This window comes from Grampus griseus, assembly GCF_964374135.1.
Source record: "Grampus griseus genome assembly, chromosome: 8".
Lineage (NCBI taxonomy): Eukaryota > Metazoa > Chordata > Mammalia > Artiodactyla > Delphinidae > Grampus > Grampus griseus.
Genome location: NC_139002.1, coordinates 24,915,411 through 24,931,328, shown reverse-complemented (window position 1 = coordinate 24,931,328; position 15,918 = coordinate 24,915,411). Strand labels below are relative to the sequence as shown.

General features: G+C 39.1%; 2 protein-coding genes across 2 annotated transcripts in view; both read left to right on the top strand.

Annotated features, from left to right (window-relative positions):
• Nucleotides 1-15,918, top strand: part of CUL5 (cullin 5) — a 93,838-nt gene that overhangs the window by 14,274 nt on the left and 63,646 nt on the right. Inside the window, exon 2 of the mRNA XM_082660471.1 lies at nucleotides 3,375-3,484. Within this exon, the coding sequence (XP_082516597.1) occupies nucleotides 3,375-3,484 (110 nt within the window). The remainder of the gene's footprint in view (nucleotides 1-3,374; nucleotides 3,485-15,918) is intronic.
• LOC309826220 (mitofusin-1-like) lies at nucleotides 11,746-14,190 on the top strand (the record flags this gene model as incomplete). The annotated part of the gene is given in 6 exon segments (XM_082660210.1): nucleotides 11,746-11,958; nucleotides 11,962-11,963; nucleotides 12,169-12,595; nucleotides 12,599-13,203; nucleotides 13,205-14,057; nucleotides 14,061-14,190. Coding segments are annotated over 6 exon segments (2,202 nt in total). The 3' UTR covers nucleotides 14,163-14,190.

The following is a 15,918-nucleotide window of genomic DNA, read 5'->3' as shown; positions in this document are numbered from 1 at the left end:
GCTTCCTCTGCCTGGAATAGTCTTCTCCCAGTTATCCCCCATGGTCAATCTCCCATCAGCTTCCCCATGGCCCATCTGTGTGTTTGAGAAGAAGAGTGCCTCTGAGGGAATTAGTTGTGCTGTAAAAAGTGAAGGATAGAGGGACAAGGATATGGCAAGTGTTGAAATCCTATTGGTGAAAGAGAGCCAGTGGGTGAGATAATCTTAGACTTATTAGCTATTCTGAGTGGTAATGAAAGACTTAAGCAGAAGAGACTTGTAGCACATCAGTAAAGATGAGGCAGCCATTAGTTAGCCATTGGAAAAATTCATAAATCAGGGTTTGTAATTTGAAGGTGTCTTCGCCTATTAATATCTTTTGTAGATAGTAGGTTTGGTGTCCTGCTGCTTAGTTTTGATTTAATTATATGCTTTTCATTTTAACAGAGAATAGGTCAAAGAACTGCTTGAACATCGTTTCTGGAATCTATTATAAAAGCTTAATAGGAAAAATTCAATTATTTAGTTTCTCCTTTAACTGAGTATTAGAGGAAAATGTTTCTGTAGTTAATCTTGTATGTTTCATCAAATAAGAGACAGTGTTTCCTGTCATTTTACCATAGCTGATAGATTTCAGAGCCTAACCAGTATTTATCTCATACCTGTTTAGTCTTCTGTACCTTTTTGATTATTTATTTATTTATTTAGGTCTCTCACTGTTGCGGCCTCTCCCAGTGCGGAGCACAGGCTCTGGATGCGTAGGCTCAGCGGCCATGGCTCACGGGCCTAGCCGCTCCGCGGCATTTGGGATCTTCCCAGACCAGGGCATGAACCCGTGTCCCCTGCATCAGCAGGCGGACTCTCAACCACTGCGCCACCAGGGAAGCCCCTATTTTTTATTTTTTTAAAAATAAATTTATTTATTTATTTTTGGCAGTGCTGGGTCTTTGTTGCTGCGCGAGGGCTTTCTCTAGTTGCAGCAAGTGGGGGCTACTCTTCGTTGTGGCATGCGGGCTTCTCATTGTGGTGACCTCTCTTGCTGCGGAGGATGGGGTCTAGGCGTGTGGGCTTGCTTCAGTAGTCGTGGCTCACAGGCTTTAGAACGCAGGCTCAGTAGTTGTGGCGCACGGGCTTAGTTGCTCTGCGGCATGTTGGATCTTCCCGGACCAGGGCTTGAACCTATGTCCCTTGCATTGGCAGGCAGATTCTTAACCACAGTGCCACCAGGGAAGCCCCGTTTTTTATTTTTAATTGCAGGATTTACACTAAGTTTAATTTTGTAAGTTGCCAGAATCACTTATGGAAGTAGACCTATTTGACATTATAAAATATTCTCTTATTAAGAGGGTATTATGTTTCTCCATGTCATAGTCAAGAAAAGATTTGCATGTCCTTTCTGTGGTTCTTCCATATTTGTTTATTTGCACACCCTTTTCTCAGAGGGAAGAGTAAATGAAGAAATGATGGTTATAGGAAGATATTAACAGAAAAAGTGTAGCCAGCCATGATTAGTACACGAAGTATATACCATGGGATCTCAAATCTGACTGAATTCTCTTTAGCCAGCACTAAGGAAAGCAAAGTTACCTACATGATTCACTTAAGTTCATAAGGTAAAAACAAACTAGTTTTTCAAGGGAGAAGCACAGTTAATCCCAGTACTAAATTTTGAGTATCTCCCATGGGTCCCTATAATAAGAATACTTTGTGATAAAAGTAGGTACCTGGGGCAAGAAAGTACAGTAACTTTTAGGATCAGCTGTGTTTGTAGATGTAAGAAGTATCATTTGCTTTCACAAGAGTTTAATGTTAGTCAGTGGTTCTTAACCTTTTTGGGGTCATAGACCCTGTAACATTTTTATGTAGTTTTATTGTGAATTTGCTAAACATATAAATTCTGGACTCATCTCAAGAGATTCTGATCCAGCCAGCGTGTTGTAGGTTTTATAAAGGTATGTGTAAGCACCATCCTAGGTGATCCTGACGTAGGTTCTTGTTAGACCATATGTTTAGAAACTGCTTCTGGAATATAATTTCAGGGAGTTCGAACATTACATCAGTACATGGATCTTATCTCATACGAGTGAACAACATTCTCAACTACTGTATGGTGAAAACAATAATGTGATTCATAGGGGTGTTTGGTGCTGCTGTATTAGAAAATTAACGATTTTTGTTGAAATTTATTGATCAAAGCAAGTCACATGGCCATACCTAACTTGAAAAGGAACAGTACTCATGAGTAACACATGTGGGGTGCCCCCCTTCTCTTTTTAGTAATGAATTGATTTTTTCCCCTTAATATCGAATCACTTTCACATCACTGAAATAAACATGCATGATTATGAGGTATTATTTGTTTAATTTACTAATATTTTTTAAAACTTTTGCATCTATATGTTCTAACTAGATTGGTCTACAGTTACCATTTCTTGTTCTCTCCTCACCAGTTTGGTATCAGGGTTTTGTTAGCATTATAAACTGAGATGAGTATCTTTCTGGTTTTTTTTCTTCCTCAACTTTCAGAGTTTATATGGATTTTTGATACACTTTTTGTGAAGAGTTTAGGGCACAGTCTCTACACACAAGATCACCCTCACTTCTGACATCAGCTGCAAATTTGGGAGGTTCCCAAAACCCTGAGGTTCAATAATTTGTTAGAAATATTCATAGATCTTAACTGAAAAACTGCTTTGCTCATGGTTATGGTTTATTAAGGGAAAGGATACAGATTAAGATCAGCTAAAGGAAGAAACAGTGTCCAGGAGGGTCAAACACAGAGCTTCCCTTGTCCTCTCTGGTGTTGTCAGGTCACCATTTCTCTCCTTTCCTCATTAAATGCCAGGGCACATAAGTACTGCCAGCCAGGGAAGCTCACACAACCTTTGGTGTCCAGAATTTTTATTAAGGCTTCATCATGTAGGCATTGCTCATGTGGATAATCTCAATCTCCAGGTTGATTGACCCAAACCCCTTACCCTAAGTCATACTGTTGCTATTTCTGGATTGTCCTGCTCCCTAAGACTATATGAGTTTGCCAGTCCCCTCCCTGAATCACATTGTTAGGTTATCCAGTATGACCCAAGGCCCCAGGCTAACAAAGACTCTCTTATCAGATATAACATTCTTAGGGCCCAAGGATATTACCTACTAGAAGCCAAGGGCAAAGGGCAGACCGCTCTTTGGACAAGACCAAATTCTTTGCTACACACTTTCACATAACTGTCTTTTTTCTTTTATGGTTGTCTTCCTGTGATTCTTTGATACCAGATTAAGTTATAGGGATTCCTTGATGGAAAATTGGTTCTTTTGAATTTCTTTAGTTGTCTCTTATGAGATAAAAATAACAGACGCTTATTTAACTGCACTTAAATTACTTTTTTTTTTTTTTTAAGAATAAAGGTTCTCTTCAGTTTGAAGATAAATGGGACTTCATGCGTCCAATTGTTTTGAAGCTTTTACGCCAGGAATCTGTTACAAAACAGCAGTGGTTTGATCTGTTTTCGTAAGTAATCCATTCATTCTACCTTTTTGATAACATAAAGGAAAATTTGGTGGCTATATTCAAATGGAATATTGGCTCCAGATTGGACTGTTTACCTGTTTGAAATTATTACTGATTGTGTTGGGGGTCCCCAAGACCACCCCTAGGTTCAGTGGTTTGCTCGGAGGACTCGTAGGACTGAACATAAAGTCATACTCACAGCTATGATTTATTACAGCTAAAGGATACAAAGCAAAATTAGCAAAGAGAAAGGTATATGGGGTCAAGTCTGGGGAACAGGCACAAACTTCCAAGAGTATTCTCCCAGTCGAGTCACACAGGATGCATTTAATTTCCCCAGCAACAAGATTGACAACATATGTGATATGCTGTCACCAAGAAGCTCTTTGGAGACTCAGTACCCAGGGTTTTTATTGGGGGCTGCTCACATAGGCAGCCTCTGCCTGGCATGTACCAAAATTCTAGACTCTCAGAAAGAGCGGTGTTCAGTGTAAACCATGTTGTTTGTACAAACAGGTTAGGCACAGTGAGCCATTCTCATCATTTCAGGAAAATTTTCTATCAGTGTAGGAAACTGTCAAACATTCAAGTTCTCAGATCCCAGCCAAACAGGCTTTTCTAAGGAATACAGTCTCAGATCTGTTATGTTAACTCTTAGCCTTTGGCCAGAATGTCTTTACAGCAAAACTATTACCAGTAGGACACCACCCCTGCCCCCATCCCCACCCCCATGTGCAGCAAGGTAAGACCAACTTGTAGTATTGATCTCAGTTATGCCTTTTAGAGGGCCTAAATTTAGTTAGTTAAAATAAATCCCGCCAACCATGAGGTTTATCTTAGAAAAGCAGGTGGCTTTCTCCTTCAGTTTCTGTATGGACCTTTTACATGGCCTGAGGCATCAATTCAGGCACAGCACAACTATGGCCATACAGTTGAATTCGACCTGAAAATTTTCCAGGGTTGAAGCAGTGTCATGATGGGGTACATACAAAAAGAAGTATAATTTCAGAGGACCCACATGGTACCCCTGGAAACAAAGAGTTTGCACTTTTTTAGGGTACTCCAAGCAAGGCATAAATTAGATAGTATGGGTTAACAGGGCCCTCACTGTGTCCTCCCATGGGGCCTTTCACTTTAGAGTTCTCAGTCTAGTTCATTTAATTCAGTTCAGGCCTTGTTTTCAGACGGACTACCTGAAGCCAATTAGTTCCAAACAGTTTGTTTATCCACGACACCATTTCATTTGCTTCATAGTGTGGATGACATTTAGAGGTGTTCTTTGTGGAAGGTGTAGGAATTGGGGCTGCTTGCAGCCGTCTCAGAGTACTGCTAGGTGTGATTGAAGTTCAGCATTCAGTTTGAATTCAAAGCACTAACAACAGCATGGAAAGCCAACACCAGGAGCTGGGAAAGCTTTCAAGAATACTTATGAAATACAAAAATCATTCATGTCCTTCTCCCTGGTGCCTCACCAGGTGCTGAGTTTTATTTTTTCTCCCTTATAAAATCAGTGTGCCCCATTCAGTAATGAAAGCTTTTCATTTTTTTCCCAATCACCCAGACCTGGAGGAGGAACAAAAACATTTTTACAGAAAAACGTTTTTATACAACTTAACTAGAAAGACATATGTTTAGGAATTGGTCTGGATGAAATCCCAAATTTTCAAAAATTTTCATAATAAGTTTACATCACACCCCCACCCCTTTTGTCCTGACCATTTACCTAGTGAGCAGCCTGGAAAAGATCAATTCCTTTCTGGAGATAGCTGTGTTTAATAATGAAGTTGCCTTACTAAGGTGTGTGTGCAAGGAAGGGTGATGCGAAGGTGAGGGAAAAAAAATCAGGTTATTAATTCATTGTTGAAAACTGCAACTAATCCGGAAAGCTGGACACAAGTCCGTAGCAGTGAAATATCACCGAGAGGGGATCATGAATCCAGTCTGTAAGGAGCGAGTATGCTTTCTCCCAACTTGCAGCTTTTAGCAGTAACCACAAGTTAGGAATGCACTTTAGGTCTGTATATCTGATACAGAGGCTATCAGCAGCTTGATTTCAGATGGCCCCGTCAGAGAATGAGTCCTTTTCTGTGGGCATCTGCAAGTGATTTAGATCTTCCAGCCAGAATCCATGACGTTTTCAGTTTATGGCTTCACAGAGGGTGTCTTAAATCTTCAACAGTCCACAAGTCAATGTCCTGTTCACTGAGCATATGCCTGCTTTAGTTCAGCACAGCTTGTGTTGGGGTTTAAATAGCCCAATGTCAGACAATATCAGGTTTCAGCTTAGAGTTAGATCCAAGCAATTAGGATTTGTGAATTCAGGATTCCAAAAAAGCCAGTGACTTTTCTCGAGCAGTGGCAAAGCCAAGATGCTGCAGACCAGTCGTGTTCTAAGTCCAAGTGACAAGACTTTTCTAATCCACTTTTATTTTGTCAGTCTTAGAGTTTAGATTAATCCACTCAGTAATATGCACATCATGCTGGAAAATCATCAGCCTTTCAGGGTCAGACATCTGATTTCACAAGAGCTCAGTAGCAACTAAAAACTGCTTTTTAAAACTCCAGAAGTGTATATCTATTTGGAAATTTCTTATGTTTTCATGTTGTCTCCCTTTTCTCTGAGATGGTAATAAGTAGAAATAATAGTATCCATTATGGAGATTTATTTATTCTGTTTCCAATACTCAAACAGTTCAAATTCTAATCCTTTCACCAGCAGTAAAAAGCAAGGAAATTGTGTCTCAGTAACTTTTTTAAAAAAATTTATTTATTTACATTTTATTTTTGGCTGCATTGGGTCTTCATTGAGGCGAGCGGGGGCTACTCTTCATTGTGGTGTGCGGGCTTCTCCTTGTAGTGGCTTCTCTTGTTGCGGAGCTTGGGCTCTAGGCGTGCAGGCTTCAGTAGTTGTGGCTCTCAGGCTCTAGAGCGCAGGCTCAGTAGTTGTGGCGCATGGGCTTAGTTGCTCTGCAGCATGTGGAATCTTCCCGAATCAGGGCTGAAACCCGTGTCCCCTGCATTGGCAGGTGGATTCTTAACCACTGCGCCACCAGGGAAGTCTGTCACTAACTTTCTATTTTGCAACTTTTCCTGATTGATGTGATCCCTCTAGCATTTATGAAAGTACAAGCATATAATATTTTATATCTTTATTTATCATACATCCAGGTACAATAGCCAAAGAATACAAAGCCATCTTTAAAACTTTCCCTGCCTCTTTTTTCTTATTACAGATTTATTCAAACTCCTAGCAATAAATTTAGCATTTGCAATATTAACATTACAGTTGCTGGGAGATCCTGACCGGAATGTGGGAGGCATGGAGAGGTTGCTGAAGCAGCAGTAGTTAGGCTGAAGAAACACCTGGAATAGTTTCTTCTCCCTTGGTTATCTAAAACTTTCTCCAGCCCTGCGACCTAATGTAACTATTAATTCCTCCTGCTTGGAGGAGAGACCAGCAGAAACATTTAACATTTTTGGTCCACCCGAAAGCTTATGTTTGAGAACTTTTGGGCCTTTTCTCCTCTTATTTGGAGGCAAGAACAAAAACCAAAGTCTTCATCCGTACTGGGCTTTTTCTCTCCTCACTTGGGTCAGCATGGCCAAAGCAGCTAGAAGATACAATGAGCCAACTCTCTTGGGGTTAGATCTGTCATTTTCAAATTTCATAGGTAACTTTTACCTTTCTCACAGCAGATAGCAACTCAGCTGCTGATTCATACCACGGTTGATTTCATAGCCATGCAAGTAGCAGAGGTTCATCATACTACCACTTAATCCTTCCTTTTCTCAAACAGTGCTTTCACCATGTTTAATGAATCCCACGTCTGACACCAACCATGTCAGTGGTCTTAAGACCACCCCCAGGTTCAGTGATTGTTAGGAAGACTCATAGGACTCAGCATATAGTTGTATTCATGACTATCATTTATTACAGTGAAGGGTACAAAGCAAAATGCAACAAAGGTGCATGTGGTAAAGTCCAGGGGAAACCAGGTACAAGTTTCCAAGCATCTTCTCCCAGTGGAACATATCCACTTAATTCCTCCAACAACTAATTGGGACAACACATGTGAAATGCTGTCTACCAGGGAAGCTTCTTTTTTTGTTGTTGTTAATATTTATTTATTTGGTTACACCCAGTTTTAGTTGCAGCTTGCAGCCTCCTTAGTTGTGGCAGGCAGGCTCCTTGGTTGTGGCACGCTGGCTCCTTAGTTTTGGCATGCAACTCTTAGTTGCGGCATGCATGTGGGATCTAGCTCCCTGATCAGGGATCGAACCTGGGCCCCCTGCCTTGGGAGCGTGGAGTCTTATTCACTGCACCACCAGGGAAGTCCCCAGGGAAGCTTCTTAAAGACTCAGTACCCAGGGTTTTTACTGAGAGAGCTGGTCACAAAGGCAGCTTCTGCCTGACGTGAACCAAAATTCCACATCCTAGACAAAAAGCAAGTGTTGAACATAAATCAGATTTTTTTACATAACAGTTTAGGCACAGTGAGCCATTCTTATCAGGAAATGGTGAGAACTCTCACAAAACCCAAGTTCCTATATGTCAGCCAAGGGCCAACCTTGCAACCATGTCTTCCTAAGGATAGTAGTTTCAGACTTAGTATAATTTCTGTGTGTGTGTGTGCACTAGTAAAATACTATATCAATGAGTTGAAGATGTATGACTGAATAATCTATACACATTAGGCTGCTGTGCTCATTTTTTTTCTTTATCACGGAAGAAAATAGTCTAATCCTAAATAACATAGAACTTGTTGCATAATATTAACTTATATCCATGATTCTGCCTTTTGAGAAATTAGAATTCAATAAGAAGCAGCTGAGACCTTTTAAAAATTTCATAGCATTCATGTATATGTATATATTTCTTAAATTATTTGATTAAATGTATTTTATGAACAACGTATTGAATGTGGTGGTTTTTTTTGTTTTGTTTTTGCCAGTTTGTGTTAATAATATGGTTTATCATGTAGAGTAATGCTTATTCTCTGTGCATTCCTGACTGGAAAAAGGAGCATAGTGTGATGGTGTTTCCTGCTTAAAGTATACTTCTAAGCAGAAATAGTACTTGCTACAGTTAGTGGCCTCAGCACATCGTTTTTCAAAATGCTTGATCTCCTTGGAGTTACCCAAGGCTGCTCAATATGTAATCCTTTTAAGTTAAAGGATTCCTTATGTCTTATCATGCCACACCAAAATTATAAGACCTACATTAATTAAAATCTTTCCAAACTTTAGCCTATTTAGCCATATTAATTAATAACCTTTAGGTTAGTTATATCTTTCTAAATCTAAGGTACTAAAATAATGTTATGGTATTAAACTACATTTACTATTTGTTGCCCTTTTCTCATAACCTGTATCATTATTTTTTAGCAGGGGTACTGTTGGTGTTTTGGGTGGTTATGAGATTGTTCTGCATGCTGTGGCATGTTTATCACCTCTGGCCTTTACCCTCATAAACTCTAGTAGTGGGTACTTTCTGTGTACTCCTCTCCCTACCCCTCATTACTGAAAGAAAAAAAGCTCTCACTTCCAAATGTCTGAGGCAGTACCTCCCTCAGTTGAGAACTGCTGCTTTAGATACATGTTGTTTGGTTTGACTCTGGTTTGTGAAATTGGCTAAAATTTAAAAATAAATTATTTTCAACTTGTGAGACTTTATTTTTAAGAAAATTCATCTTTACTACAAATAATTTTTTTAATGTTTTTCTTGTTCTTAAGCTGGTTTTTAGGATACCACTTTCTCCTGTTTTTTCTCCTATCTCTTGTCTACCTCATCTCAGTCATCTAAGCTGATCCATCCCTTTTGTGCCCGTTAAGTGTTGGTTTCCTTCAGAGTTCTGTTTTTTTCATATTCTTTTACCTGAGTTCTCATCTATTTAAGCAATCCAGATTATTCTCCAAACTTCCATACCCATGTGACCTATTGTTTCCTGCATACTTAAGTTCCATAAGTACTCCATATTTAGAGTGATGAAAATCTGTTATTTATAGTCTCAAACCAAAAATCTGGAAGCTACCATCAACCTCCTGTTTTTTTACTCCTTCATATCTGCTTGATTACTAGATTTCATAGACTTTTAAGTACCTCTTGAATTTCTTTCCATCCCATCTGTCTTTCCCCCCCACTCTCTTGCCTGAATGATTACAGTAGTCCCGTACTTTCTTTGTTGTATTTCTAGTTATCTATTGCCACACAACAAATTACCCTGAAGATTACCAGCTTAAAACAACAAACATTTATTATCTTACAGTTTCTGAAGGTCTGGAATCTGGTTGCAGCTTAATTGGGTCTTTCTAGCTCAGTATCTCTTAAGAAGTTGCAGTCAAGCTCTAGGCAAAAGAACTAGGCCTATATTCAACTAGGAGTGAATGATCTTCAAAGCTTACTCATGTGATTGTTGGCAGGCCTCAGTTCTTCACTAGCTGCTCAGTTCCTCACTGTGTAGAACTCTCCATAAAGCTGTTTACTGTGTGGCAGCTTGCTTTCCCCAGAGCAAGAGAGAGTGTTCCCAAGACAGAAGTCATGGTGTTTTATAACATAATTTTGGAAGTTACAAACCATTATTTCTTTTCTTTCTTTTTTTTAATTGGAGTATAGTTTATTTACAATGTTGTGTTAGTTTCAGGTGTACAGCAAAGTGAACCAGTTATACATATATCGATTTTTTTTAAAGATTCTTTTCCCATATAGACCATTTTAGAGTATTGAGTAGAGTTCCCTGTACTATACAGCAGGTTCTTATTAGTTATCTATCTTATATATAGACCTTCATTTCTTCTGTATGCTGTTGATCACACAGACAAATGCTTTGTACACTGTAGGAGGGAACTATACATGGGTATGAATGCCATCCAGGAGACGAGGATCATTAGGGGCCATCCTAGAGACTGTACCTTCAGAGGAAATAGATGATGCAAGGTTTAGAAGATAGCTCAAAAAGCATTCCAGTTATATCATTAGAGAGGAATAAAATGAAAGAGACTACTTTGAAAATGAAATAGTCAAAATAAGGACCTTTGAAATAAAAGAGCTAAATAAAAAAAGATTGAATTAGTAATACAAAAAATAAAACCAAGAGTCCTCCCTGAATGTAGAGCAAAGTATGGAAAATTAAATAAAAATGAAGACATATTTAGGACAGCTTTAGAATTGGGCTAACTTATACTTAAAAGGGGTTCCAGAAGGAGAGGACAGAAAGTAGAGGAGAGAATATAGCCCCAAAGGATAAGAAGAAAATTTCCCAGGGCTGAAATCTTGTATCTCTCCCCCCAACCCTCCAGATCTTCATATTGAAAGTGCTAAAAACCATGCCTACACATGTCCTTAATTTCAGAATTCCAAGGATAAAGAAAATAATCTAATTGTTGGAGGGAAAATTACCTTTCAAGCGAAACAGACTGGCCACACCCTTTTCATTGGCCAAATTGAATGCAGGAGGCTGACGCAGTTTTCTTTAAATATTTAAAGGGAAATTATTTTGAACTTAGTATGCTGTACCTAGTCAAGTTTTCAATCATGTTTAAGGCGAGATGAACATGTTTTCAGACAAGTAAGTATTTAGAAGATTTAAGGATCCTGCAGAAATGAAACAGATACCCTTTCCTCCACTATTACCAACACTGACCATTAAAGAAATTGAACTTTACTGAACTAAACTGAAGGAGGTACTCTTGAACTGGGAATCCTGACCATGAAATGAATATGAATAGAAAAAAGCAGACACCATCTATCCAAAACCATAAAAAAGTACAAATTGAAACATTTTAGCTTATAAAAATTGTCCCACAGAAACCAACTATGAAGTAGAAAACAAATACAGCACTCCGAACTGAGTTCAGTATCCTCACACAACCATGTGGGGTTATAAAACAAACTTGAACGGAAAATTCAAAAGCTAAGGAGAGAAATCAGCAAAAGTGGAGGAAATAATGAAATGAAAATTGAACTCAGAAAACAAATAGAACAAGACAAAATCTTATCTGAAATCGATCATCTCAGTAGATGAAGAAAAAACAGAGATAATCTTTCCAAAATAAAACAGAAAAATGAAAATATTCTTTAAACTGATAAAGATCACCTGTAAGTAATCTAGCAGCAATATCCCAGTAATAGTATGTTGGAAGCATTCCATTTAAATTGGGAATAAGAGCCCAGTCTCCCAGCCTCTCTTGGGAGAATGAGGCAGCTTGAGGGCTGTGGCTGAGTTGCAGTTGCTGGGTGACAAGTCGGAGCCGGGACAGGCATAATGGCAGAAACTGCTTCTCCACTGAAGCACTTCGTGTTGGCTAAGAAGGCAATTACAGCAGTCTTTGACCAGTTACTGGAGTTTGTTACAGAAGGATCACATTTTGTTGAAGCAACGTACAAGAATTCAGAACTTGACCGAGTAGCTACTGAGGATGATCTGATAGAAATACAGAGGTATAAAAATAAGCTTTCCATCATTGGTGAGGAGACATGAAAGTGGCATTTTTTTTTTTTTTTGCGGTATGCGGGCCTCTCACTGTTGTGGCCTCTCCCGTTGCGGAGCACAGGCTCTGGACGCGCAAGCTCAGCGGCCATGGCCCACGGGCCCAGCCGCTCCACGGCATGTGGGATCCTCCCGGACCGGGGCACGAACCCGTGTCCCCTGCATCGGCAGGCGGACTCTCAACCACTGTGCCACTAGGGAAGCCCCGAAAGTGGCATTTTTTGGCAGGACAAGCAGTGGGAAGAGCTCTGTTATCACTGCCATGTTGTGGGATAAAGTCCTCCCTAGTGGAATTGGACATACAACCAGTTGCTTCCTGAGTGTTGAAGAGACGGATGGAGATAAAGCCTGTCTCATGACAGAAGGGTCACATGAAAAAAAGAATGTGAAGACAGTTAATCAGCTGGCCCATGCCCTTCATATGAACAAAGACTTGAAAGCTGGCTGTCTTGTACATGTGTTTTGGCCAAAGGCAAAATGTGCCCTCTTGAGAGATGACCTGGTTTTAGTGGATAGTCCAGGTACAGATGTCACTACAGAGCTGGATAGCTGGATTGGTAAGTTTTGCTTAGATGCTGATGTCTTCGTTTTGGTTGTAAACTCCAAATCAACTCTAATGAACACTTAAAAACAGTTTTTTCACAAGGTAAATGAACGACTTTCCAAGCCTAATATTTTTATTCTGAATAATCGTTGGGATGCCTCTGCATCAGAGCCAGAATATATGGAAGATGTATGCAGACAGCTCATGGAAAGATGCCTACATTTCTTGGTGGAGGAGCTCAAAGTTGTGGATCCTTTAGAATCATGGAATCGTAACTTTTTTGTTTCTGCAGAGCAAGTTCTTAGTGCTAGAAAGCACAAAGCCCAGGGGATGCCAGAAGGTGGTGGGGCACTTGCAGAAGGATTTCAGGCAAAATTACAGGAGTTTCAGAATTTTGAACAAATCTTTGAGGAGTGTATCTTGCAGTCAGCAGTGAAAACAAAGTTTGGACAGCACACTATCAGAGCTAAACAGATACTAGAAACTGTGAAAAACATAATGGATTCAATAAACGTGGCAGCAGCAGAGAAAAGGGTTTATTCAGTAGAAGAGAGGGAAGACCAAATTGGTAGACTGGACTTTCTCCGAAACCAGATGAACCTTTTAACATTGGATGTTAAGAAAATAATCAGGGAGGTTTCAGAAGAGGTTGCAAATAAGGTTTCATGTGCAATGACAGATGAAATTTGTTGACTCTGTTTTTGTTGATGAATTTTGTTCTGAGTTTCATCCTACTCCAAGTGTATTGAAAGTATATAAAAATGAGTTAAATAAGCACATAGAAGATGGAATGGGAAGAAATTTGGCTGATCAGTGCACCAATGAAGTCAATGCTTCAATGCTTCAATCCCAGCAAGAAATTATTGGAAATCTGAAGCCATTACTTCCAGCTGGTATGCAGAATAAACTACATACAGTGATTCCTTGCAAGAAATTTGATCTCAGTTATGACCTAAATTGCCACAAGTTATGTTCAGATTTTCAAGAGGGTATTGTATTTCATTTTTCCTTGGGCTGGTCTTCCCTTGTCCATTGTTTCTTGGGCCCTACAAATGCTCAGCGGGTGCTTCTAGGATTATCAGAGCCTATCTTTCAGCTTCCCAGATCTTTAGCTTCTACTCCCACTGCTCCTACCAATCCAGCATCACAGGAAGAACTCATGGTTACCTTAATAACAGCATTAGCTTCTCTTACGTCTAGAACTTCTATGGGCATCATTGTTGTTGGAGGAGTGATTTGGAAAACTGTAGGCTGGAAACTCATATCTGTTTCATTAAGTATGTATGGAGCTTTGTATCTTTATGAAAGGCTGACTTGGACCACCCGTGCCAAGGAGAGAGCCTTTAAACAGCAATTTCTGAATTACGAAACTGAAAAACTGCAAATGATTGTTAGCTTCACAAGTGCCAACTGCAGCCATCAAGTACAACAGGAAATGGCGACCACTTTTGCTTGCCTGTGCCAACAAGTTGATACTACACAAAGACATCTAGAAGAGGAAATTGCTAGATTTTCCAAAGAAATAGATCAATTGGAGAAAATATAAAACAATTCGAAGTGCTTAAGAAATAAAGCTGTTCAACTTGACAACAAGCAGGAGAATTTTACTAAGCAGTGTCTACATTCAGGCAATGAAGAAGAATCTTAACAATAGAGATTGCTTTGGTGATCATGATAGGAGAAAATGGAACTTGGAAGATTGGGACAGTTATTTTTATGAAGTGACTTTAAATATGAATTCTACTAACTATACCTAAATAGCAAATCCTTGAGTAGATCCTGGTATTGATCTATCTCAGGATGTTTGCATTTCTGAAAAGTGTTGTGATGTCTCTTTTAGTTTTAATTTTGGATAAAGAAAAATCCTTTGATACGTGAAAATGATGAATTAGTTTAAAGCAAAAGAACCAACTCTGTGACCCCTGACGGGTGGGGCCTTTCTCTTAATTAGGGCTCTCTTTGTTTTTGATTCTGAAAAACTCTGCTTCCTGGCATCCAGTAGTTAGAGAATGCTCCTTTCATCTTCTTTCTCAAAACGAATTTTTGATGCCTACTTCAACGGGAATAGTCACATTTTTGTTTTATAAACTGCATTGCTCTAACCACAAAGGAGTGTGGAAATGTTCTTGAGTGTATTATTTATGCAGGTTACAATCACTTTTGCCATCCTGGCAGACGTGTAAACCACTAATAAATAATACTGTTTTTACTCTCTTATTCCCTTTAAAACTGATGTAAAACAGTAAAAGAAATAAAAATAAAATGAATAAGACAAAGTATCTGCACACTTCATTTTAATTTCCTCTAGGTTTAGAAATTTGTTGCCATAGAATTGTAAGTAGTATGCTTATATTTTATATGTGGTCATATCTCATTTTTTAAATCCCTAATCCTACATATTTTCTTTAATATCCATATTAAGGAGTTGATCCACTTTATAGGTCTTTTCACATAATCAAGCTATAAAAATTACTTTGATATGATACATCAAAACGTATTGGATCCAACTGTGCAGTGCTTAAATGCTAAGGAGTTCATAGCCTTTGATGCGTATATTAGACAAAAAAAGCTAAAAGTGCATGGTCTAAGTAAACCTGAAGAAAGTAAAAGGAGGAAAGACAAAAGACAAAATTAATGAAATACAAAATAATTGTGAATAGAGAAAAGAAAAAAGGTAAAAATTTGTTATTTGGAAAGAGTAATATTTATTCCATTTTTGTTTATTATTATGTTTATAATTTGCTTCCTTATTAGTGTTTTCTTCCTGGTTTCTTCGATTTATTTTGTCCTTTGATTTCTTAGTTCTTTTATTGAATTCTTAATTTTAAAATGCTTTTTAATATTTTTCTTTACAATGAAAGCTTTCAAGCTACACATTTTTTCCTTAATATTGCTTTTATTGTCACCATAGTTTCTGTGGTATTCAGGGTTTTCCTTTTTATTTCTTTCTTACAGATTCTATTTTTAAAAAATTTTACTTTAGTTTTTGGCTGCGTTGGGTCTTTGTTGCTGTGCATGGGTTATCTCTAGTTGTGGCGAGCATGGGCTACTCTTCGTTGTGGTGCGTGGGCTTCTCATTGGCGTGATGTCTCTTGTTACAGTGGCTTCTCTTGTTGTGGAGCATAGCTCTAGGCATGCAGGCTCAGTAGTTGCAGCACGTGGGCCCCAGAGTGTGCAGGCTTCCGTAGTTGTGGCACATGGGCTCTAGGGTGCGCGGGCTTCAGTAGTTGTATCACGCGGGCTCAGTAGTTATGGCTCTTGCGCTTTAGAGCACAGGCTCAGTAGTTGTGGTACACGGGCTTAGTTACTCCGTGGCATGTGGGAGCTTCCCGGACCAGGGCTTGAACCCGTGTCCCCTGCATTGGCAGGAGGATTCTTAACCACTGCGCCACTAGGGAAGCCCC